Raw genomic sequence first — 26,193 nt, 5'->3', positions numbered from 1 at the left:
GATAAAAATAGAACAAAAATTGTGAAAATGCATGTAAAACTATGATTCTGTTGTAAAATATTTATACCTTAGCATGCGTAAATTTAGGAAAAATATGAATAAAGGAGATATTTTTAAGCTGGCAAAGTTTAACTAACAGAGTATGACAAGAATCATACTTGGGGCTCAGCTATTTACTTTATATTAAAGACTTAGATGAGGGGATTGGGTGTAACATGTACAGTTTTGCTGCCAACATAAGGTTATATGAAACAGCTAGTGGCAAGGAAGATGCAAAAAAGCTGCAGAGGATTGTAGACAGGTTGAGGAGTCAGCAAGTACATGGCAAATGGAATACAATGTGTGTGAAATTATCTGCTTTGGTACAAAACTATTTTAAAGACATGCAGTTTGAATGGTGAGAGACTGAGAAATGTTTTCACATTTGAGGATTGAGGAATGAGTGACCTTGTACATGAATCACAGAAAATTAATCTGCAGGTAAAAGATTACAATCTAAGACTAAAGAAATCTTATTACAATTATAGTAATGAGACCACACTTGCATTGTGTGTAGCTTTGGTCTTTTTGCCTAAAGAAGGATATATTTGTGCTAGAGGGACTGTAATAAAGATTTAAGAAACTGGTTCCTGGGATGGTGGTTTTGTCTTACATGATCAAGCTTCTGGAGGAGCCTTGACATTAAAACAATAAGAAGTGAGCTAATTGAAGCATATTGATTCTTAAAGGAATTGACAGTGTAGATGCTGAGAAAGTGATTCCTTTAGCTGAGGACTCTAGAACATGCAGTCTTAAAATAAGGGACCGGCTATATAAGACTGAGCTGAGGAGAATCTACTTCATTCAACGAATTATTAATCTGGGAATTTTGTATCCTAAGAAGCTGTGAAAGCTTAGTTGTTGGTATACTGAAGGCAAAGGTTGATAGGTTTTTTGACACCAAGGAGATATGCAAATAGGACATGAAGGTGAAATTGAGGTAAAAGATCAGCCACAAACGTATTGAACAACAGAGCTTGAAGAGCTAATAGACAACTTCTGCATCCATTTTAAATGTTCTGAATAACTCATTGAAATTATTCACTATGGTACCATAATGCTTCTATTAACATTTTCAGCTTTATTTGAACATCAAACCCTCGTAATCTAAATAATGAGAGGCTTTCTGAACAATTATTATAACTCAATCCAAAATATAAACAAGTATGAAAAATAAAAAAAAACAAAATTGGTTTTCATTCATAAATAATTTACTGTTGCACCATAGCATGTGTACAATTCACCTATGTATGTAGGCGAAATGACCATCACAATAGGTAATTCCTGGCCAGCAGATTTGCTCTTTGTACTTCAGTATATTAACTAAACAGTATACCATGTAAGTAATATGTGAATGCCAGCAGGATATGAAAGATCAAGTGCGCTTTTTGCTTTAAAAATTATTTTGTTGTAACTTGTTAGTTCATAAATACAAGAAGTGAGACAAAATAAGAAAAATATTTAATAATTTTCTTTTGCTGTTCACTTATTTTTAGCAAGAAGGCTGAGATCCTTTTATGATACCCCTCCAAAATGTTGTTCCAATACTAAAGTACAAACAGAAAATGCTGGTGCTACATAGGATCTGAAAGGAAAATAGTATGTTAATGTTTTAGATCGGATGCGTTAGAATCAATGGGCCTAGCTTATATTTCCAGCATTTTGTGTTTATTTCAGATTTTCAGCTTTCCAACTTTTTCTTGCTATTTAATTATTTTAACGCATCAACCTCATTCCCACAGTGTTCCCGTTCTTATCTATAGTTAAGTTCTAACCTCTTCTTACAATGTGCTTCTTGCATAAGTATGTTTGGAAAACTTTCAAATAGACAATTACAGGTTTAATAAAAGCAACTCCCTCTCTAACAGCACTGTGGGCTTACCTATAGGAAATTGACTGCAATGGTTCATGAAGACAGCTTACCACCACCTTCTTAAGACTAACTGGGACGGGCAATAAATGTTGGCCCAGCGAATGTTGCCCCATACCCTATGAATGATTAAAAACAATTACCGTAGGCACGCAAATCTGTTGCACAGCTTTGCAATACCCAGTGCATAGGAATAGAAGAGCTTAAATGATAGCAAGACTCAATAATTTACAGCATCATTGCTCTAGTATAATGGGTCATCAGGAGTATAAAAACTCGTTGGAAAATTAATTAAGGGGCCATCTGTTATATAGCTGTCCATTGGTCTTGATTATATGTTTACATTGTTTGCTGAACTTACGTAACAACAGTTTATCTATACTTTAATACTAATCCGTAGGCACTGAATCTATTTGGGATATCTTGAGGATGTGAAAGGTGCTATAGAAAAGTAAATTATTCGCAAAAAGAAAAATAGAATTTTCGGTAATTCACATGAGCACAACTATTTAACACACAGATGATCCAGTCTTTGTTTTATTTTTGGTTGTAGAAGCTTGCTGTGCATAATGGGCTACTACTTTTACCTACAATACAACAGTGACTACTTTTCAAAAATAATTAATAATCTGTAAAGTATTTTAGGTTGCCCTGAGGCCATTGAAGGTGATCTATATTAGTAAGGCTTTCTTTGCATTTGACAGTCTGCTAATTAATTTTGCATGAAGTTTTGTGGTGTTGATTGGAATAGTTAACCATAGCCATAAATTTATTTCCATTTTACGACCAAATGGATTTTTCAAAGCTACTTAATTCTACTTTAGGCCTTTCTAGGTTAAACGTTGTTGCTAACAAATATTTTGTTTTCCTACACAAAATATTGTTTGAAAATTGCTATTCTATAAAGAGAAGTATTGTTGTTGCATCATTTTCCATGTAGAGATTGCTGTAGCAACATAGCTTTCTTTTTTTGACAGGGTTAGTAGATGAACTGAAAGCAAGGGATTAAATCACCAAACTAGAAACATCAAGAATTTGATGTATTTGATTAAAGTGGCTTCCATTTGACACTCATTTATTAAAAGCTTTGCCAAAGACTGTTAATTAAATTTACATTTCATCAAATTCCTTCAACCAAAAATAGCCTATTTAACCTTGGTTAAAAGTGATCTGTATTCATAATTATATTTACATTGCTTTGTAGTCAGTTTTTTCATTCTTTAATTGTTTGCTGATTTATTTGTAGCTGTCATAAATAAAATAGTTAATCTGACAGAGACTGTAAAAAAAAATGCTACAATTAAGTCTGTTTTAGAAACTCTAATCTACCCTGTGTTACTACAGTTTGATTATAGGAAAGTTCACTAATTTAAGACTTGCACAGCAAAATAGCAGAGTGCAATTCCCAAAGCATTTGTGAAAATCCTGTAAATCCATATTATAAAAATGGAATTCGAATTATTCAGTCACCACAGTAGTTAAATTATTAATAAATTGAAATGTAGAATATCATCCCCCAAACAAAGCTCCAAAGAACACATGTAATAATGAAGGATTTTGATCTTTTGTAGCAAGTGTAAAACAGTGGGTTATTGTCATGAGTTTTATTACTGTTTTTTAATATCATTTCATTATTGCATATGTTGGCATTATCTAATCCCAAATATAATCCAATTTTCTGTCTTCTCAGCAAAATATAAATATGTAAGGTACAACGAAACTCCTAATAGGCGTTAAATAATCATTTGGGATATCGTACTTATAACATGGTGGTTGATTAATATGTATAAAAATTGGACTGTTCCATGACTATACCTGCATTGAAGGTGGTACAGTATCAATTCATTAAATTGGTTCCTGGAATGACAGGGTTGTCCTATGATGAGAGGTCGAGTAAGTTAGATCTATATCATCTGGAGTTTATAAGAATGAGTGTTTACTTTATTGAAGCATCCAATATTCTTGAAGAAATTTGATAGGATAGATATTGAGAGATTGATTCCGCTGGTCAGGGATTCTGAAACATGGGGACACAGTCTAAGCAAAAGGAACTGATCATTTAGGCTGAGATGAGAGAAATTACTTACCTGAACAGGTTATGAATCATTGTAATTCTCTAACCCATAAAGTTTAAGGTGCTTCATCATTGGATATGTCTAAGATAGAGATGGACAGAATATGCATTCCTCAGGGAATCCAAGGGATTTGGGAGAAAGTAAGCAAGTGGAGTTGAAGTCTAGGATAGCCATAATTGTGTTGAATGCTGGAGCAGGCTCAAAGGCCATATGGTCCACTTATGCTCCAATTTCTTGTGTTCTTTAATGATTCAAACAATAATCGAAAATACTGGAATTGCTCTACAGTTCAATTGCTGTGCATTTCCAGAAGGTTTGTTTGGTTCATCGCAGCTACTGCAGCATTTTGCTTTTGTTGACATAACAAAAGTTGCTCTTTAACCAATGTGTTTGGATATTTACTGCATAATATCTCATTCAAGATATGTGTTGCACAATAGTTTTTCAATGCAGTCTATCAGTTGGATGGAATGAGTGTAACATTCTTAGCCACAGTGGGAAAAAGAAAATCTAATCAGTAAAATAACCAGACCTCTTGTTTGCACAAACCTGGAAACAGTAACCAGTAGCTTAGACAATGATGTGAATGTTGGAGAGATGAAAATTAAATGGACAGAAAAGATAGAAAGATTAGAACAATGATAGTTGTATTGCATTCTCAAGGTATTTCTTGATCGAGCATGAAAAATTATTTTTGATATTATGAAAATTTTTTCATTATTTGTTAATGTTCCCGTAAAAATATGATTCTACATCGTTATTGCAATTTTAAATTACTTGCAATAGAAATGTAGGGAGAACTTGCTAGTAAAGCGGGTTGCTAAATTAAATAAATTCCATCCCTAATACAATACTGCAAGCTTTGTAAACTAAATAATGTCAGAATTTTCTAATGGCTGAGTAAGTGCGTCCTGTTGTATGCTCCCAGATTTGCTACTTAGTTAGTCCTAGATTCAGTAATCTAGGATGACAGCAGGGGCCTCTGCCCTTGACCTAGGATGTAGAACAAAATGGCCAAATTCCTCCTGTAATCCCTGCTGGAGATGTCAGTGCGTGTCAATGTCAAATGAGGACAAAGCTGAGCTTTTCTATGATGGTCATGTGACAGTGCTGTTGAGATGTAAAATGTGGTGAGGAAAAACATGAATATTTTAAGCATTGTCCAGGGACTTCTGACAGAAGTTGCACAGTTTCCTATTTCAATGGTTCATCAAATGTCTGGTAGTAGGTTATAGTACATCTGATGGCAAGCAAGAGGAGTAAGTTTTAACTTAGGCTGTTCACTATAGATTTGGTTAAAAATTCAAAGTAATTGATTTTCTGTCCATTTTACAAATTATGTTCTATTAAGTACTAGGATCGGTAACAGTCAATTACAGGATATTGTATGTAAGCTGCCAGTGTTAACCCTTTCCTGTTCATTTGTGCTCCTATTTTTACATATTTTTCAAAAGCTGTTTCTTTTAATCTCACAAAGTCCACTTTAAATGCACGTTAATGACAACTTTCACATCTAAGAAATTTATTTTTAAAAAAGACCTTCCCCTCTGCATCTAATGAGAGGATTAGACACTGCATAGTACAGAATTAGTTGTATCTGTCAGAGGGATTGACTTTTAATGGAAATAGGCTATTTCAGTTTCATGTTTTGCTCTTGAAATAATTTACATATTAGAAACTACATTTCTGCACTGGTTTTGCTTTTGACCCCAGAGTCACCACAGGACTTCAATCAGATATGTCTTCTTTGTTCAACTCTTTGACATGTTCTATGAGTTGAGAATAACCTCTAACCTCTAACATATCCTGTGAGGCCAGTCATTTCTTTTGGGGTCAGGCACAAAATGGCTAAGGTTTCTAACAGGATATGCCTGGTGGTGAGGAGTTGTTTCCTCACGTACATGCCTTCTGGAACTTCTAAGCTAATGTAACCTCTTTTACCTAAATTATATTTTCTTAAATTATAATTAATTTTTACAAAGTTCTGCAGAGGGTTTGAGCTATAAGCTGAATAGGCTTGGGCTAATGTTCCTAGAGTGTCAGAGACTGAGGGATGACCTTATTCAAATGACTTTCATATATTTTAATATTCACTATTAATCATAGATTCATAAGTCTGGCCTATGAGATGCAATAATGGTCATAATATTGTAAGGGATATTACAGTAACTTAAGTTATTGATACTTGTTGAAGCAAAGAAATACACTGTAGATAGGTTTCTTTTCTACGTCCACCCTGAACAGAAAGTAGTAAATAAAATCCTTGCAAAATTAACATTAGCATCAATTAGCTTAGCAGGAATGAGGTCACCAAAAACATTGCTATTGTATTGTAATCTTACAAGTTTGAGAACTAGTGCGATTTCTCAGTTAAATTAATTTCTATTAGAATTATTACTAATTCTATTAGTAAATCAAACTTGTTAACCTTTTGTAAATAATTTATTGAAATAACTGTCAACAATAGCTGGAAATTAATGTTTTATATTAACATATCCTACAAAGTAGGTACAGTGATAGTACAATATTCACTAAGCTTTCCAATGCAATTGTTCAATTTACCTTGTAAAACATTTTTAAGCTTTACTTATTAAATTTGGAAGAGTCATTGTAGAGTCATAGGGATGTACAACATGGAAACACACCCCTAGGTCCAACCAGTCCACACTGACCAGGTATCCTAAATTAATCTAGTCCTATTTACCAGTAAATGCTCCATATCCCTCTAAATCCTTCCTATTCATATACCCATCCGGATGCCTTTTAAATGCTGTAATTGTACCAGCCTCTACTACTTAATCTGGCAACTCATTCCATTCATGCATCACACGTGAAAAAGTTGCCCCTTAGGTCCCTTTAAATCTTTCCCGTCTCACCTCAAACCTATGCCCTTTCATTTTAGATTCCCCCAGCATGGGAAGAAGACCTTGACTGTTCACCCTATCCATGCCCCTCATGATTTTATGAACTTTGATAAGGTCACCCCTCAGCCTCCAATGCTCCAGGAAAATTAGCCCTAGCCTTTTCAGCTTATAGCTCAAACCGTCTGACCCTGGCAACATCCTTGTAAATCTTTTCTGAACCCTTTCAAGTTTCTTAATATCCTTTCTTTAGTAGGGAGACCAGAATTGAAGACAGTGTTCCAAAAGTGGCCTAACCAATGTCCTTTACAGCCACAACATGACCTCCTAGCTCCTATACTCAATGCAGTGACCAATAAAAACAAGCATACCAAACGCCTTCTCCACTACTTTGTCTACCTGCAACTCCACTTTCAAGGAACTATGCACCTGCACTCCACGGTCTTTGTTTGGCAATACTCCGTAGGGCCCTACCAATAAGTGTATAGGTTCTGCCCTGATTTGGCCTACCAAAATACAGCACCTCACATTCATTTAAATTAAACTTCATCTACCACTCTCTGGGCCATCTGATCAAGATCTCATTGCACTCTGAAGTAGCCCATCATTTGCAAACGTACTAACCACACCTCCTATAGTCACATCCAAAACATTTGTATAACTAACAAGTTGATTAATAGTATCCCTACAGGGCAGAAGGAGACCATTCAACCCATCACATCTGCACCAATCCTCTGAAGGGCATCCCACTCTATCCCCATAATCCTACATCTCCCATGACTAATTCACTTAGTCTGCACACTAACAGCAAAATAGCATTGCCAGTCCACCTGATCTGCACATCTTCAGATTGTGGGAAGAAACCAGAGCACCAGCAGAAACAGTGAGAATTTGCAAGCTCCACACAAACAGTCACCCAAATCTGGAATTGAACCCAGGTCCCTGGCACTGTGAAGCAGCAGTGCGAACCACTTAGTCACCATGCCACCGATTAATTATTTTAAAAGTGGTAATCCTTAAATAACATACAGAAGAGAAATGAGAATTAACTAATTACTGGAGACTTAACTGTTACATTCTTTCATGCCATTTAAAGAAAGTTACAAAAAAATTGCACAAATTAAACAACCACCAGATGGCATCTGTGGGTAAGAGGAAATGGCTTCCATCTGTTAAAAGCAATGGATATGATCAAATGAAGAGCGTGGATATAGCTTGAGGGCAGTTTCTCAGAATAAAAAAAACGTTGTTTTGGTAATGTGTAAGATGTGCCAAAGCACCACAACACAAATTGGACAATATTTTATGTAGAAAAGCTTTATATTTATGGTCAGAAAATGCCTTTCCTTGTAAGGTCAATTTAAACAGAAACTGTTGCAGTTTAAACTGGTATTTTTAGCTTGGAATAAACAGACAGCCAAACAAAAAAAGGTTTTTTGGTCATATGGTGTAGTCATATGGTATCATGATTTTCAAGATGACCACTTGCAACTGAACTGGCACCATCTGTTAGAAAAAAATAAATAAATGCCATACGAAACATCTATTTTAAAGATATTAACAGTGATATGAAGTAAGACCTAATTTTATTCAGAACTGACCTGACTGATTCTAAAACTTGATCTGCTGTTTTATTAACCCATATTTTAAAATTGACAATAATACTAGCTAATTCTGCATTTCGGCTTTAAAGGTCCAAATAGAGAAAAAAAATTTTGCTTTGTGAAAAAAAAACTTGTGTGTAATATTACAGCAAATAAATATTTCTGAATAAATAATAGACTTCAGATGTTTTCCAAAATAAAATATGACATATTATAACCTAATTTATAAATTAAAAACCTACATGTTACGTGTGCAATTTTAATAAAGTATTAGACCTAAGACTAATTAAAGTTCCATCAGTTTTTAATGTATAAAATGTTTAAATAATTTAAGATTTCATTCAGTATTTTAAAATCAATGCTAGATGTTATAACCAAACTGTGTGCAATCCTTAATATAATTTGAAATATGTAGTGGCAGAGCCAGCATTTATAAATGGTTTTTATACCTGTGTTTTTCACATCCTCATGCTCAATGAACCACAGACTCTTAAACTGATTGCGTGACACATCCCAGGCTGTAGGTTCTGGATATTTAGCCATTAAGAGAAATGCTGATATGAGACAATTATGTCCAGTCATCTCTTGCATTCCCTCTTAAATAAAAAGTCATTACAGCAAAGGCAATGTTCTTTGCCTTAGCATTGATATTTGAACTCTTATTGTAAAACCCAAGTGTAGCAAGTGAGTTAGAGTGACAAATAGCTCTGGAACCTCAAAGCCACGGTCAGCAGTTAGGAAGTGAGAGGCCCACTGTTGTGCTAACAATGAGTGGCTTGTACTTGGTACCAGTACCTTAACCCTTCAAGCACTAGTTCATTGTATTCCATGTCGCCAATTTTGAAAAGGATGGTTAATGATCATAACAGAAAAGATATTAAGGAATGATTAAAAAGCAGAAGAAATATATAATGCAGAAATATAATTAGAAAAATAAGATAACCGTGCATAGAAGTATTGTTAAACCTGGAACAGTATTTTGGTACAAGCAGCTGTATAAAAAATAATCAGACAGCATATTGTTGCATATCAAACTGTGAACACTATTGAATTGTTTAAAATCCCTATCATTTCCTGTACATAGATTATTCTAAATTAAATGGAACCAAAGTGATAGATCCATGGAATCAAATGAATCAAATTTAAATGGTGTGAATTATAAAATTTGCTAAATCAATCTGCTATGTTGTAATTGACTCTGGTTGTAATTATTTTAAGAATTAAAACTGCAGCTTGTTACAGCATTATAGAGACTATATATTATGTGAGATTTGCATGTTATTTATAATTAAGTAATGCAGCATCGAGACTTTCCCAAACCTGCAATTTGACGATATTTGTAAATTTGAAATTGGTAAAATGTTACCAGACTAATGTCTGTAGCCCTGTATGAGTAAGTAGCAGGCTGGTCTCGTCATGGGTCTGGTGGGTATGGGGACACAATGGCAATCCACTGAGTTGCCGATTTCTCTCTGCTCAGCTGGACCAGGGGTTTTCCATCAACCGATCAGAGTCATTGGACTACTACCAGCAACCAGGAATGTATTGGATAAGGTATGAAATGGTGCAGTGCCAACAGTCAGTGTTTCCATGACAACGTGCTGGCAGTCTCCATTAACCTTACTTCAGCTGTCAGTTTATGCAACTAAAACTGTGCCTTTGATTTATCAAGTCCATATGCTGCTTTATCAGTCTCATTTCAATGTACAAACACCAAACCACTCATTTTATTTTCCACCCATGAGTCACGCTGACATTGCAAGCTTATACCCATTCAAATTTATATATGTTTAACTTAAATTTTCATCATTTTACATGTGGACCTGAAAAGTAATACAGCCGTAATCAGGTTAAAAGAGACGGCCTGTTCTTATTGCAGTATTTTGCATGTACTGGAAGTGGATGTATGTTGAAGGGTGGGATGGGCAGGGGTTGAAACTGATCCTTGCCAGGTGATGAAAAACAGCCAGATAGTGAATTGGCCACCTAATTTACATGGTGTCCTATTTTCTTTTGCACTAAAGCCAAGCGAATAGAAAATCAGCCATGGTGCATATCATGCTGCTGATTGGTGATAAACTAGTTTCATGCCCAAGAATGATTTGTGTAGATCAAATAAGAACTTAATCAGTCAGATACTCCAGTAGGGTGTTTTTTTCCCCACTTTTGAAACATTTACATTTGTTAATCTGCTCCACTTCTCATATTCCTTTTTGAATTGGTAGAAAACTAAATCCTCATATTACGTCAAGCATAACTTTCCCTGTTATATAGCTTCTGTCTTAGCTTTGCCCTTTTGTGTATCCATCTCCCTACATCCTAATTAGGTTTTTAATGTGAACAACTGAGCCGGAGACTTGGCTCTTATTTTCATTGCCAATCCTGGCACAGTCTTAGCCAGCTGGCTTGCATTATTGGCTTGTAGAACATCCCATTTGATAATTGGCTTGTACTCTATTTTAAATATGAATAATTTTATATTTTGGTTTTTCTTTCTTTTAGACTGTACAGTATTTTTCCAAACTCATGTCTTCCAGTTTAGAATTGGATCTGTCACAGATCCATTTACTCTCAACCATCTGGTAGAGAGGACTGATGTAGACTGTGACTCTTCCAGAATTGATTTCAGGATTGTACAGTAATATCCAGGAAATCTCATACAAATCAGGTTGAGCACAGTTTCTTTCGATGTCTCTCACCTTTTGTTCAAAATTGAAAAATTGGTTCACGTTTGATACTCCACTTACTTGCTTGGTTGGGAATTGATTCAACTTAGAAAAGCACCATCTTCTGCTTCAGTAGCAGTGCAGCCGCAAGAAACTAATCATTAAAAAATAAACCATTCCACAAATATAAAATCTGTTTTTCTCAGCAAAAGAGGTTGTTAAGTAATTTCGATATGGTATACACTGTTGAAAAAAAAATTTCACTTTGTTTGACAAGGCGTAATCTTAAAAAATGTTTTTATAATAACACTTAATAGCAGAAAAAAGTTGAAGTTCACATCAAATCAGTAATTTCCATTTGTTTCAATCTGCAAGAACGTAACAGATCCTCTGGAGGAATGCGAAATCATTGTCAGCAACTTCTTTATATCGGTATTTAATTGTGGAAGTGTAGAAGCCAGAAGCTGCAATCAGTTTTTCAGAGTTAAAACAATAAACAATTATTGACAGTTTCACCATTTTTAAAACCACAAAATCCAGATTAGTGTTTTTTTTACCAGTACTGAATAACAGTGCAAATTACTCCCAGTAAGTGTAAATATTGTACATTGTGGTAAATTTATACTTTAATATAGACTGCTTTTTCATCTTCTGTATTGTTCACAGTCAATGCCACTTGTCACATTCACAATAGCATCTTGTGTTTTACTGCCATACATATCTTATTTGAGTGTAAAGGTTGAATGTTAAGTATTTGTTGACCTAACTGTAGAGGTCCTGTTATTCTAGAGGGTATGAATTCCTATTTAGAATGGAATTTTATGCTTGCAGGCTGGATACAAAATAATAACAGTTCTTATAGATACCATCAATGTTTAGAATCAGTATTATTTATAGCAGTATTCTCCACAGTCTAAAAGTGGGTGACAACAGTCTACATCGAAAGATGATTGGCGTACCCATATCATCAGTATGTGCTTGCAATCCTGCCATTAGTTCTGATGTTTGGAGGCAGCAGAAACATTTTCTTTGTGTATGGGCATATATTCAGTCACATACATACAAAGAACTTATGAAAGAAAGAATATGCATTTGTTTAGTACCTAATTGCATCCTAAGGATGTCACAAAGCTCTTTACAACCATGAATCACTGAAATGAAATCACTTCAATTCTCAAGTCATTTGTTCAAATTTTTTTTTGGTCAGTTCTGTTTATGGATTAATGCAATAGCTATTTTCTGAAATAACTGCACAGAGGCCAGAATCCTGACACCAAGTCACCCTTTATTTATACGTGCATAAATAAAGGGTGACACTGGTCCGGCTTCCTCAGAGCCAGCTCTCAATGAACAAAACCTCTGACATTCCTGCTTATACCTGTCAGCCAGTGCTCCCTGATTGAACCACGTCAATAGCCCCAGTCAGGGAACTTATATTCTATGAGGTCCACCTGGCTGACCTCATTATAATCACTACATCCCTCCTTCTCAATATCTGGGCACATAGGCCTGTTCTTTTTCTTGTAGCCTCTACTGGGGCATTTTCACACCAAATTCAGTTCCTCTGACTCAATTTCAGATATCGGTGGTGTGTATGCCAGGAGTATGCAAGAAATTCATCTTCAGATGGTAAAGACGTCGAGGCTGCGACATCCGCCGATGTCCATCTCAGACTCCGAGGTTTCTTTGACACTAGATGTGAGGGAGAGCCCATGGGTCCTGGCAGCCTTTCTGGCTATTCTGAGGGGCTGGGTGTGTTTTGCTCCTGCCCTGTTTCTGAGTTTGCAGCTTTTGTGTGGTCCACATGCTTGCTCAAGACCACCTCACCTCCCAAACTTTGTACATCACAGGACTTGACCTCACATCAACCATGCCTCTTACCCGTCCTAGACCATTTCTGTAGTTTCAATACCAAACTCCATCCCCTGAAGTAAACTGTCTCTGTCGTTTAGAGGAGTTTTGTGTCCAGCATTGGCATTCCTGATGTTGTTTCAATCCCCCCCCCCTCCCCAGGTCCAGGAACATCTGGTTTAACCTGATATGGAGTCTTCTGCTGATTATCAACTCTGCTGGAGCTATCCCTTTGTTGCCTGAAGAGTGGTCCAATAATCAAATCCGATCAACGACAGTTTGTTATGGAGTGAAGCTGTAAGCTGTTTCTTTAAGCTTGTATTCAAAGTCAGACCATTCAACTTCAGGAAGTGCTTGAATTCCCTGCTGGTAAATGATGGCTGATTGTCTGTGACCAATACTTCCTGGAGTCCATATATTACAAAAGATGTGCACAGCTTTTCAAACATCATCCCTGTGTTTGATGAATAAACTCTGACTGTCCAACTACTTTGAGTGGGTGTTCACAATGACTAAGAACGTTGAGCCCATGAAAGGGCTAGCACAGTCGACATTAACTGAGTCCAGGCTTTACCCGGCCATTCCCACAAGTGTGGGGGAGCTGCTGGTGGTGACTTTTGTCTTTGTTGGCACGCTGGGTCCTGCGTCACCAGTGCAGTTTTGAAGGCATCCAATCCTGGCCAACAAAAATAACTTCTCACCAACACCTTCATTTTGAAAACTCATGAATGACCCTGGTGGAGTTCATCCAGTATCTGGCAGCGACCTTTACTTGCATTGGAACAATCACTCTTGCTCCCCATAACAATGTATTGTCTGCTATGGTGATCTAGTTTCACTGGGTTCAGCAAGATTTCAGTTCTGGTTTTCATGGCCCTTTGGCTCCCCCCATCATAACCAGTTGTTTTAGTTTTGCCAGGATCAGATCTTTTTGCATCCACAGTCTGATGTTATCAGTGGTGACTGGAAGGGTGTCCAGAATGTTTAAAACCAGAATGGACTCTTCCAGTGGTGTGTCTGCCAGTGAGAGGTGGCAGAAGGCATCTGCATTTGCAAATTGAAGTTGCAGACGGTGTTCCAAATTGTAATTATATGCATTTAAAATGAGACCGTTGAATTAAACCTAAAGCTACAGGCAGCTTGGCCTTGTCCTCTTTGAGTAGCCATAGTAAGGGTTTGTGTACTATTACTGTTATAAATTTGCATCCATAAAAGTTATTGGTAAACTTCCTTGCACCACAGATGACTGCCAAACCTTCCTTCTATCTGGGTGTATTTGCACTCTGCATCAGCCCAAATCTGGAAAACATACACTATAGGACATTCCTCTCCATTGGGCCATCTGTGAGTCAATACTACCCAATACTGTACGGATGGGCGTTGGATGTCTGCATCAGATCTCACTTGGGATCATAGTGTGCCAGCATCTCAGATGACAATAGCTGCTGCTTCAATTCCCTAAAGATTACACCTTGGCTACGAGACCACTTCCAAGACTGCCCCTTTTTTCAATCGAAGATGATGTAAGGGTGCCAAGGTGGAGGCCAGGTTACGTATGAACTTTCCATAATAATTCAACAATCCAATGAAAGATCTAAGCTCAGGTACAGACATGAGCGCCGGGGCACCTTTGATCACCCTCATTTTATCTTTCAATGGGTATAACTCAGTCTTATTGACACGGTAGTCCAAGTAGGTCACTTGGGGTGACTGGAACATACATTTTTCCCTTCTAGGGTGTACACCCACCTTGGGGAAAACTCTAAGGACCATGTCCATGTTCACTAAATGCTCTTTATTGGTCTTCCCTGTTGTTAGCATGTCATCTAGATAAATGGCAACCTGAGGTAGATCTTGTAAAATATTCTCCATTGTCTGCTGAAAAATAGGACAGGATGACAATATCCCAAATGGCAGTCTCGTATATTGGTACAGACCTAATGGATATTAATCATAGCATACTTCTAGGAAGCCTCATCTAACCACAATTGTAGGTACGCATGGCTCATGTCCAGCTTTGTGAAGGACAGCCCCCTCACCAACTTTGCACATGTCGTTTATGTAAGGCATTGGGTATTTATCCAGCTGCAAGAAGTGGTATGCAATTTGTTTAAAATCCCCACACAGTCAAACTGAGCCGTCAGGCTTCACAGTTGGCACGACCGGTGCTGCCCATTCTGCAAAGTGGGCTGACTTAATGATTCCTTCACTTTCCATTCTCCTGATTTCTGCCTGTACTTTTAAGGCAAAAGACACTGGGCGGACCTTGCAGAATTGTGGAGTTGCTTCCTGGTCAACATGCAAGATGGCTTTGGTCCCTTTGATAGCCACTAGACCTTCCTAAACAACTTCTGGGTATTTATTTCACTCAGGCAGCTATTTACTAGGTGAAAAATGTTCAGCCAATCTAAGTGAACCTTTCTCAACCAATTTCACTCCATCAAGCTTGGGCCCGAGCCTTTTACTACAATCAGCGGGAACTGAACCAGCTTCTTCTCAGAGGAGATTGGAACTGAAGTTGCACCCTTAATCTGTGAATATTCCCTGGTATAGGTCCTGCCAAGGTCTTACTCAAACTTAAGGGCTGGAGTCCAGAGCAAATGTATTTAAAGACTGCATCTGCAATCACTGATAAAGCTGCATCGGTATCAACCTCCATTAGAACCAGATGACCTTTTAACCAGACATTAATTTTGATTGGTTCTGCTTTGGATGTTGCTAAGCAATTTGACTGTTCCAATCCAGAGGTAGGTGGGCTTTCTAGAGTGTGCACACTCCTGGATATCAGCTTTTGAGTTCTCTAACTCAATTCAAGTCTAGTGTCTTGAATCTGTTTACCAGTAGCAGCAACAATGATGGCTTGCTGGCCCAGATCCTGAAGAAAATGTTAACCAACTGGCTGAGGCTTGCCTTTGTTTGGGCTTTTGCTGTGGAGATTTTAAAGTCCCTCTGCTCAGAATATGTCCTGAATGAGGCTGTGCAATCACCTTCACTCAAGTGGTGTCCCCCAAGCTCAGTCTCCCCGGTGAGGATGTCCACTTCCATCAGCAAACCCTGGAACTCATTTGCTCCACTTTGCCACATTTTCTAATGACAAAATCACTTGTAGTGCCTGTTTGAAGTCCAGTCGGGCTTCAGCGTGTACATGCTTTTGCATGATTACGCCTTTAATACTAAATACCAAACAGTCTCTTAGCATCTCATTAAGAGTTAACCAAAGTCACATGCCTCTTTTAGTTGTCTTAACTTCATCAAAAATCCCGACACGGATTTCCCTGGTTCTCGAACTGCTGAGTAAAACTGCTCAGAATAAAAAGAGGCTTGGAGTGGCAATATTGCTTAACTAGATCTGTCAACTCTTGAAAGGTGTTAGTATCTGGTGCCTCAGGAAATGTTAGACTCCGAATAACTGAAAACATTGCAGGTCCACAAGCTGTCAGGAGAATAATTCCTTGCTTTTCATCTGCATCATTTACCCTTTAAAACAAAATGTATTCTTTCTACATACTGGGCCCAGTCTTTGACGGCAGGATCAAACTAGTCAAGCTTCTCAAATAACAGCATGATGCTAGAATTGCTTACCCAACTCAAAGATGACTGTTGCGAGTGGATTTCTTCAGGAGCATTTTTTTTTTCTCTCGTCACCGTGGAAATAACTCCACAGAGGCCAGTATCCAATCCCCAAGTTCCCCTTTTTGTACACATGTATAGTATTTGACATTGGTCCAGCTAGCACTGAACCAGCTGCTAGAGTGAGCAGAACCCCTGACACTTCTGTTTATATCTTTCAGCCACAGCCCCCTGATTAGACCAGGTTAACAGCCCCAATCAGGGAACTCATACTCTGCTATGTCCACCTGGCTGACCTCATCACAATCATTTCATAGCCCAGTTCTCCCACATTGTAATAAGTCAAATTTAAGTTAGCATGTGATACAAATGGCTATTAGCCTCTTTTTTCTTTGAGTTATTTCTTTTTGCTCTGATATTCCAAAAGGTGGATTATGTAAACCACTTTATTTTTCTCTGGTCTGTATTTCAGTCTGTCCACCAATTTAACTGCAATTACTCTTAAGTTCCATCCTTAATATATTTAAAGACATTGACCTCTATAACTATCTGCTTGCTTAATCATTACTTATTTCTTCTTTGTCAGTCCCTCTGGGTAGAGGATGACTAACTTTTGTTTGGCTTGCTTATTGGTTCATCCATAGTACTTTTCCCTATTGTTAGTTCTTAACAAAATGTTTTCTCTGGGATTACTCACAATAATCATCATTCATAAACTTTTGCAAATGTATTCCTTATTCCTCCTGGTTAATTTGCTGGGATAAAGCCATTCTCCCCATGAATTTCATTCATTCAAAACATAAATATAATGGATCAAAAATCATTGCTAAATTGCACTGATTAAATTACAAATTCAATTCATACCTCACAATCAAATTGACAAAGTCAGTAATCCATACCCTGCAAGATATTTTTATGTCCCAAGTGAAAGACTGATAAAGCGAGTTAAATTGCTTAGCTGCCAACTAATAGCTGACAATTATATCAACTGATTTATGCAAAAATAATTCTACTGATAATCCAACATGACCATGTCCCTCCAGTGGGAGTGGCCTCTCTTGGAGATTGCTTATAAGTAAACTGAGAACTCTTTGTTTTGGGCTATTGAGCCATTTGCTGAGAAGACTCCCAGCATCGATAGATCATATCTGATTTTCCACAAGTGAGTTTTGCTGACAATACTTCACTGTTTCAACACTGAAGTTTCTTCACAGATCAGCTAAGAGGAAAGTCAAAGTCATAGTTTGTACACAACAAACTGGAAAATAATCAAGAACAGTTGTGTTTTGATCTTACACTCATTTTTGAACATTTTATAAATAAAACAATGGCTGCATGAAGCAAAGGAATTAAAAGGTGCTACGCTCATAAACCTACTGAATTTTCAATATTTCAATTGAATTATTGATTTTATACTTTTGGCAATTCATTCTGAATTAATTACAGTGTTTGCACTGAATCCATACTATCAGAAAAATGAACGGTGACCTTGAAATAAGTCAAATTGAACAATTATTGCCCTATAAAATGAAAATTGTCAACATAGCATTTTGAACATGATAAAGAACTTATATAAAGCTAATATCTTAATTTTCAAATAAAATCTGCAATCTTTTGTGCAGGCTTAGTGCATAATAATAGGGTCGGAAAATGGGTGGAGCAAAGTAAAACACTTATTTCACCCCTATGGGAGAAGAAATGACTTCGCACTCCAGTCTTAAAGGAGTGTCCCCTTATTTTGTAACCATGTCCCCTTGTTGGAGATTGGTCATTTCTCACTGTCACTCTCAGCCCTGTCCAGGCTCCTCAGAACCTTATATGGTTCAATAAGATCACCCCTTGTTCTTTCCTAAAAGTCCATCTACTTAATTAATTGATGTACCTGCATGGTAATTTCTGGTATTTCATGCACCAGATCACCCAAATCCCTCTGCACGGCACCTTTTTTGGAGTTTCTCTCCATTTAGTGCCTTTTGATTCTTCCTACCAATGTGAATGACCTCACATTTTCCAACATTAAACTCCATCTGCCAAGTTTTGCACATTCACTCAACCTATCTCTATCCTCTTGCCAAGTCATTATGTTCTTGTCACAATAAACCCATCTACTTTATTTATCTTCAGTAAATTTGGATACACTATACTCTGCCTCATTCTCCTCCAAGTCATCAATATACCGTATATACTCTAGTAATAGTCAATCTCATGTAAAAGTCGACCCCCCCCCCCCCACTTTTGGCCAAATAACCTGGAATTTTCCACATATCTTATGTAAAAGTCAGCCCTAGTTATTCACAGATAACCGATCAATGTTTGAGTCAGTGTGCCTGCTGTCACATTCTGCTCCAGCTTTCCATCTGCCGGTTGTTCCACTCCAATCCCCGTGTTCCAATCTGCTGGCTGAATAGCTCCACTCCGGGTTTTCAGAATTACCATAAGTCATTTTTTTTCTTTATTCGTTCAGAGATCAGTTAGCATTCTGTTAATAATATGAATTTTGAAGGGCATGACTTTTAGCGCCTCAAAAGTAGTATCTATGTAATAGTCGAACCCATACATTTAACCTTAAAAAGTAGTCAAAAAAAGTTGACTACTACTTGAGTATATAAGGTAGATAGTAAATAGAGACCCTAGGATTGATCCTTGTGGCACTCTACTAGTTAAACATCTTTCTAATCCAAAAAAGACCATTAATTTGGACTCTCTAGTTTCTGTATGTTAACTAATCCTCAATCCATTCTGAGATATTACCCCCAAGACATGAGTTGCTATCTTGAGCAATACTCTTTCATATGGCATCTTATAGAGTGCCTTCTGAAAGTCCAAATACTGTATATCTATTAGTTCCCCTTATCAATTCTTCTTGTTATATCCTTAAAGAACTCTAGAAAATTGGTCAAACATGATTCCCTTTCACAAAACATATTGATTACGTTGAGCTTTTCTAAATGCCTTGCTATTTCTTACTGGATAATGTACTCTACCAATTTTCCAATGACAAATGTTAGGTTAACTGGTCTATTGTATCTTTATTTCTGTCTATCTCTCTTCTTGAACAGAAGCACCATATTAGTAGTTTCCAATCCAGTGGCACCCTCCTAGAATCTAGTGAGTTCTAGAGTATCTCATCCAATGCTTCCACTATCTCTGCAGCCCATTTGTTTAAATATTTAGAAAAAGACCATCTCATCAGGACCCGGTGACTTCTGTGCCGTCTGTCACATTAATTTTGTCAAAATCTTTGTTCCTCATGATATTTTACATCAATCATTTACAGGGCACTAAACGCATCTCAGGCTAACAAATAAGCAAGGTGCTCGTGGGAGGAAAGGTTATGTAACAGCCTCTATCACGAGAAACAAAGATTTTGACAAAACTAATAGGGAACGTGGAAGTAATGGCACTGAATGAGCAAAGTAGTAGTTTTTGAAGCAAGTCATTGTTGTAAGAAGTGTGCCAGCTAATTTTCACACAGTAAGACCCACAAACAGGTAATTAAATAAAGGTAATTGAATGTTTATCATAGTGATATTGATTGAGGAATGAATATTGACAAGTACACCAGGAGATCTCCCTTGCTTTTCTTTAAATCATGCCATGGGGGTCTTTTCATCCATCTAAGTGGCAATTGAGAAGTCACCTTTTCTTCTATTCTAAAAAGATGATCTGTCCAACAGTACACCACTCCTTCAGTGTAACCAAACCACAATTAATCCAAAAGAGCTCAGTTGTTATGTACAGAGTAGTATAACCACAAAAGATACAAGGGGAAGAAACATTTTAGGATTGGCCCTCAGGCCATATTGAAGTATGGTTTACAGAGATTAAACTCCATCATTCTTATCATTTTAAGAGCCATTTAAAGCCACTCTTAAATGATTATTATTACCATATGCATTCCTAAACATTCAGGTATTTATGGACTCCCCTTCAACCTGCAGAATATTGGTATTTTTGAAACTGATAGCTGTGCCCACAATGAACACAAACCTCCCAGCAACATCAGGAATAATATGCACTTGTACTGTACCTTTTAGGAGATTTAGTTAATTGCCTCTGACCTGTGACAGTGGCTAGGAACTAACATTACCAGTCAAACATTATTGCTCCTGTCTTCCAAAGAAAGATTATCAGTAACGTACAATAAAAATAATTCTCATTTCTGTGGCTGTGGGGTATCTGGCATGTTATTGTTATTTCAAGACATTTTCAGCACAGTGATAAGACATAAAAGAGGCATAGAAGAACTTTTATTTGTTTGAAATAAACAAGATGCAGTTATTACAAAGCTGTGCAAATGTTGAAATCAATATGAATAGGCACAGTCTGGACTTTCTGGTTAAAATTAAAGTGTGCTTTTTCTTATTTTACATCTAAAATGCACTTACTTGATTATGCTTAGTAACTGGTCCAGCTTCCAATGCTCTTTGGGAGTGCTAACCACAGTGCAAATGTCCGACTAAACAAATGAAAAATATATTACATTTTTGCAAGTGTGCTTACTTTGCAAATTAAAATTACATTAAGTAAGATCTGGCAGCATCAGAAATCATCTTTAAGCATCTAATTTTGTTCACCAGGATTTTTAAAAGCATGCTTCCCATATTTGATCAGTAAAATCTTTTAATTCTTCACGGAAATGCAATAGGGCTATATTTGATGAATGGCATTGTTGGCTGGGGGGAGCAAGGTGGAATGGCAGTGGCACAAGGAAGCACCAAATGTGAAGGAGGGAGTAAAAGTCATAGAATCCCGACAGTGTGGAAACAGGCTATTTGGCCCATTGAGTCCACACTGACCCCCTAAAGAGCATAACCCTGCATTTCACATTGCTTAGTAACCTACATATTCCTGGATTCTATGAGCAATTTAGCATAGCCATTCCACATAACCTGCACATCTTTGGACTGAGAGAGGAAACCAGAGCACCAGGAGGAAACCCATGCAGACACGTGGAAAATGTGCAAACCCCTCCAGACAGGTGGTCACCAAAGGGTTAATTTGAACCTGGGTCCCTGTGAGGCAGCAGTGCTAACCACTGAGCCATCATGCCATCCTAAGGGGAGCCTTTCAGTTACACCTTCTTGTGTATTTTGCCTGTAGGCTAAATTGGTTAAATGGCTGGAAAACATTTGTTCACATCACTCTCTTTCCTTTGGCACACACTTCAACACCAGTTGATATCACAGATGTGATCAAGGCATTGAGCAAGTGTTAGTTTTATGAATGCTTGGCGCAGTTGCTCATTACATTCATCTCTGGTCTTTGCATTGTGCTTACAAGATCGGATGAAAAACTGGGCACCAAATTCATCCAAATACTTTACTTGTTTTGTTGTGTTTAACTTAAACAAATCCATAAACATAAATGGTCAGTTCAATTTGTACTAGCTTCTGATCTAAGATTTTTGAAGGGAAGCCCATGACTAGCATATGTTTCCAAGCTATTTGTTGGATCTTCTCACCTAATACCAGCTACTACCATAGGGGAATTGGTTTAGTTCAGTTGGCTGGATTGTTGGTGGTGATGCCAACAGCATGGGTTTAATTCCCATCACCGGTTTGAGGTTACCATGAAGGTCTCTCCTTCTCAGCCTCTTTCTTTGCCTGAGGTCTGGTGGCCCTCAGGTTAAATCACCACCAGTTGCTTCTCTCTAATAAGAGAGCAGCCCCTATGGTCTGGTAAGACTGTGGCGATACAACCAAACTACCATTGATGTCACCTGACAGCACATCTTAGCTTGCATGAATTTAAACATTGCTAAAGGAGACATGAAGTTGAAACTTTTTGTCATGAAAAAGGACACCGATTTATACAGAATGAGAAGAGGTTGCCCATTGGCTGGGCCACAGCAAGCATGGAGATGCAGCAAGAACAGTTAGCTGTTGATTTTGGTTGTCAGACATGGTAGTCAGACTGTGATTGGTCACAATTTTGCCATGGGAATGCAACGTTTTCACAAATTTCTTTTACTTACATACTTACAGTGTAATCATTAGTACTGTCCAGATTATTCTAAAAAAAGTTGTTGAATAGCAGAATCACCATCTAATGCTGGACATGGTTTCTAACACTTGTAACTGAGAGCTGGTTGAGCATAATTTGAATGCTACCCAATGTGCATGAAAAGCAGAATATATTATTTGATACAATCTGTTAGTATGGCTTACACGGAGAAAGCTGAAAATGTGTTGCTGGAAAAGTGCAGCAGGTCAGGCAGCATCCAGGAAACAGGAGAATCGACGTTTCGGGCATAAGCCCTTCTTCAGGAATGAGGAAAGTTTGTCCAGCAGGCTAAGATAAAAGGGAGGGAGGAGGGACTTGGGGGAGGGGTGTCGGAAATGTGATAGGTGGAAAGAGGTCAAGGTGAGGGTGATAGGTCAGACTGGGGTGGGGGCGGAGAGGTCAGGAAGAAGATTGCAGGTTAGGAAGGCGGTGCTGAATTCGATGGATTTGACTGAGACAAGGTGGGGGGAGGGGAAATGAGGAAACTGGTGAAATCCGAGTTCATCCCTTGTGGTTGGAGGGTTCCTAGGCGGAAGATGAGGCGCTCTTCCTCCAACCGTCATTTTGTTGTGGTCTGGCGATGGAGGAGTCCAAAGACCTGCATATCCTTGGTGGAGTGGGAGGGGGAGTTGAAATGTTGAGCCACAGGGTGGTTGGGTTGGTTGGTCCGGGTGTCCCAGAGGTGTTCTCTGAAACGCTCCGCAGAGCATCTGCTTATCAGAGCAGATGCCTGGCCAGCAGTGAAAACATGGTCAGGAAAGGGAGACTACATCTGAAATGAGACTCAGCCTAGGTGAGGACATAGTTTGGGGAATTTGGAGGCAGTGTAGAAATTCGGTGCAGAGGGGAGAAGATGTTTTTTGGTTTTTTTTGGCTCATAGCTCGTGAAGTTTTATTTTAACAGGATAAGTTGAAGCCCAGGATCGGGGCCAGCACAAAGTAGTGACATCACAGGAAGACTGTAAGTTCATTGGTTGGTAATAGCTGTTAATTTGACTATGTTGTAGATTATTTTCAGACTGAAAGTCATTGGGAGAAATATTTACAGACTAAAAGCGAAAAAGATCAGTAGGAATTTTTATACTAAGTAAATAAAATAGAGGTGCAGGGCCAGGTGATGTGTTGTACCTGCATGACATGGGAGCTGGTGGACTGTATTGTGGTTCCTAGTGATCACAAGTGTTGGTTACCTAAGGAACTCTAGGTCTGATTTGATAAGCTAGAATCTGAGCTTTGAACATTGAGGTATGAGGGAGAGGGAGAGGGAGAGGGAAAGTTACCTGGATGCTGTGTTTCAGGAGGCAGTCCTTAGGCTAACTACCTCGAATTCAGTCAGTTGTCAGGGTCAGGAGACTGTGACTACAAGCAAGGCAGGTAGAGGGATTCAGGAGGTCATGCTGAAGAAGCCTCAGTCCTTGAACTTTGTCTAACAGGTTTGGGAATATTGCTCCCTATGTGGATAAGAGTGAGGGCTGTAGGGAGGATGAGCAAACTGACCATAGCACCCATGGTAAAGAGAGCCATTCAAGATGGGGGAGAAAAGAGAAATGTAGTTATAATTGGGGATGGTATAGTCAGGGGAAGATAGAAAGCCCCAAAAGCTGTGTTGCTTGCCTCGTGCCTGGGTTCAGAATATTACAACTGGGTGCAGAGGAACTTGGTGTGGGAAGAGAAAGATCCAGTTGTTATGGTCCATGTGGGTACTAACAGTCTAGGTAGAAGTTGGAAAGAGGTTCTGCTGAGGGAATATGAGTAGCCAGGAGCAAAATTGAAAAGCAGAACCTGAAAGGTAATATGCTTTGGATTACTACCTGAACCACGAGTAAATTGGCAAAGGTTCAACAAGATTAAAGAGGTGAACACATGGCTCAAAAATTAGTGTGAGAGTAAGGGTGTCTAATTCATGAGACATTGGCACCAGTACTGGGGAAGGAGGGAGGACTTGAAATAGGTGGAGGATGAATTCACTTGCATGGAAAAGTATGAAAAAGGCTAAAAGAGTAGAGGGCCGGGATGAGGTTACTAAAGTTTTCAGAAGAAATAATAGCAGAGAATATTGAAAATGTCAGGAACCTAATTTCAGGCACAGCGGATTAGGAGATAATTATGAGAAGCAGGAAAATCAAGGCATGACTGAGACTTAAACATGCAATATGTGAAATAAGGTAAATGAGCTTGTGGCGCAGATTGAAATTAGGGGGTACTATGTCATGGAATCAGAGGCATGTAGCTGCAAAGGGATCAGGGCTGAGAACTAAGTATCCAACTATACACATTGAAATGACAGACAGATGGGCAGAAGGGATGGAGTTGCCTTGTTAATAAGAAATGGAATTCCAGAAAATGAAACCCGATAGGACCAACACCCCACGATTCTACGGACTACCAAAAATCCATAAACCAGGAGCCCCCCTCAGACCCATAGTCTCACTACCCGGAACACCAACTTACAGACTGGCCAAAGAACTACATGCAAGACTGAAGTACCTAGTAGAAGAGTCACAGCACTCCATCCACTCCACCCAGGAATTACTAAAAATCATCAAAAATAACAAAATAGAGGAAGACGAAGCAATGATCTCATTTATCGTAACAGCACTGTTCACCTCCACCAACATCGACCTGGCAAAGGAAACACTTACCACACTTTTAGAAGAGACCATCACACATACCCCAACCACCATCAATCACATTACCAACAAAAACATCATGAAGCTAGTAGACCTGTGCCTCACCACCCACTTCACTTTCAACAACATACTCTACAAACAAACCAATGGCACACCCATGGGATCTCCATTATCAGGATTCATAGCAGAAGTGGTAATGCAAAGACTAGAACAAACAGCCCTACCAACCATCAAACCAAAAATCTGGGTCCGCTACGTAGATGACACTTTTGTCATCACAAAACGAAACAAGATAGAAGAGACATTCAACATCATCAACAACACCCTCACAGGCATAAACTTCACCAAGGAGGAAGAAACCGACAACCTGGACGTCACAATCGAAAGAAAGGACAACTGAGAACTACAAACTTGCGTATACAGGAAACCGACAAACACTGACCAAATACTTAACTACACCAGCAGCCATCCCAACACACGGCAGCACAGACGAAGCTGTATCAGAACACTATTCCAATGAGCCACCACACACTGCAGCACAGATGAACTTCGGAAAACAGAGGAGAACTACCTATACAACGTATTCAAGAAGAACGGATACTCAAAAAATACAGTGCGCAGATTCCTCAAGAACAAACCACGACAAGCAGACCAAACACAGCCAGAAACCCTAACCATCTTACCATACATCAAAGACGTTTCAGAAATGACAGCCAGACTACTAAGACCCCTCGGAATCCTAGTAGCACACAAACCCACCGACACTCTCAAACAAAAACTAACTAACTTAAAAGACCCAGTACAACCCATGGACATAACCAACGTCATCTACAAAATTCCATGCAAGGACTGCCACAAACACTACGCAGGGCAAACAGGAAGAAAGTTAGCCACCAGGATACACGAACACCAGCTAGCCACAAAAAGACACGACCCTCTCTCCCTCGTAGCCCTACACACGGATGAGGAAAAACCACCATTTCAACTGGGACAACACATCTATCCTGAGACAGGCTAAGCA

The 26,193-nt window shown here is 38.4% G+C and overlaps 1 protein-coding gene across 6 annotated transcripts in view; it reads left to right on the top strand.

The window, feature by feature from the left end:
* Nucleotides 1-26,193, top strand: part of dclk1a (doublecortin-like kinase 1a) — a 349,384-nt gene that overhangs the window by 304,439 nt on the left and 18,752 nt on the right. For 2 of the 6 annotated variants that reach the window (XM_043692071.2, XM_043692073.2), the window contains one exon: nucleotides 9,930-10,003. The exons of 2 other annotated variants lie outside the window; for them this stretch is intronic. In XM_043692071.2, coding sequence (XP_043548006.1) covers nucleotides 9,930-10,003 — 74 coding nt within the window. Of the gene's footprint in view, nucleotides 1-9,929; nucleotides 10,004-13,128; nucleotides 13,335-26,193 lie in introns of those variants that run through there. 2 more of the 6 variants (XM_087988274.1, XM_087988275.1) reach the window with 2 other exon arrangements.

The sequence above is a fragment of the Chiloscyllium plagiosum genome, unplaced genomic scaffold, assembly GCF_037043375.1.
Source record: "Chiloscyllium plagiosum isolate Xiang-an unplaced genomic scaffold, Cpla_swu_hap1 HiC_scaffold_6, whole genome shotgun sequence".
Taxonomy (NCBI): domain Eukaryota; kingdom Metazoa; phylum Chordata; class Chondrichthyes; order Orectolobiformes; family Hemiscylliidae; genus Chiloscyllium; species Chiloscyllium plagiosum.
This window is presented reverse-complemented; position numbering and strand designations above follow the sequence as displayed.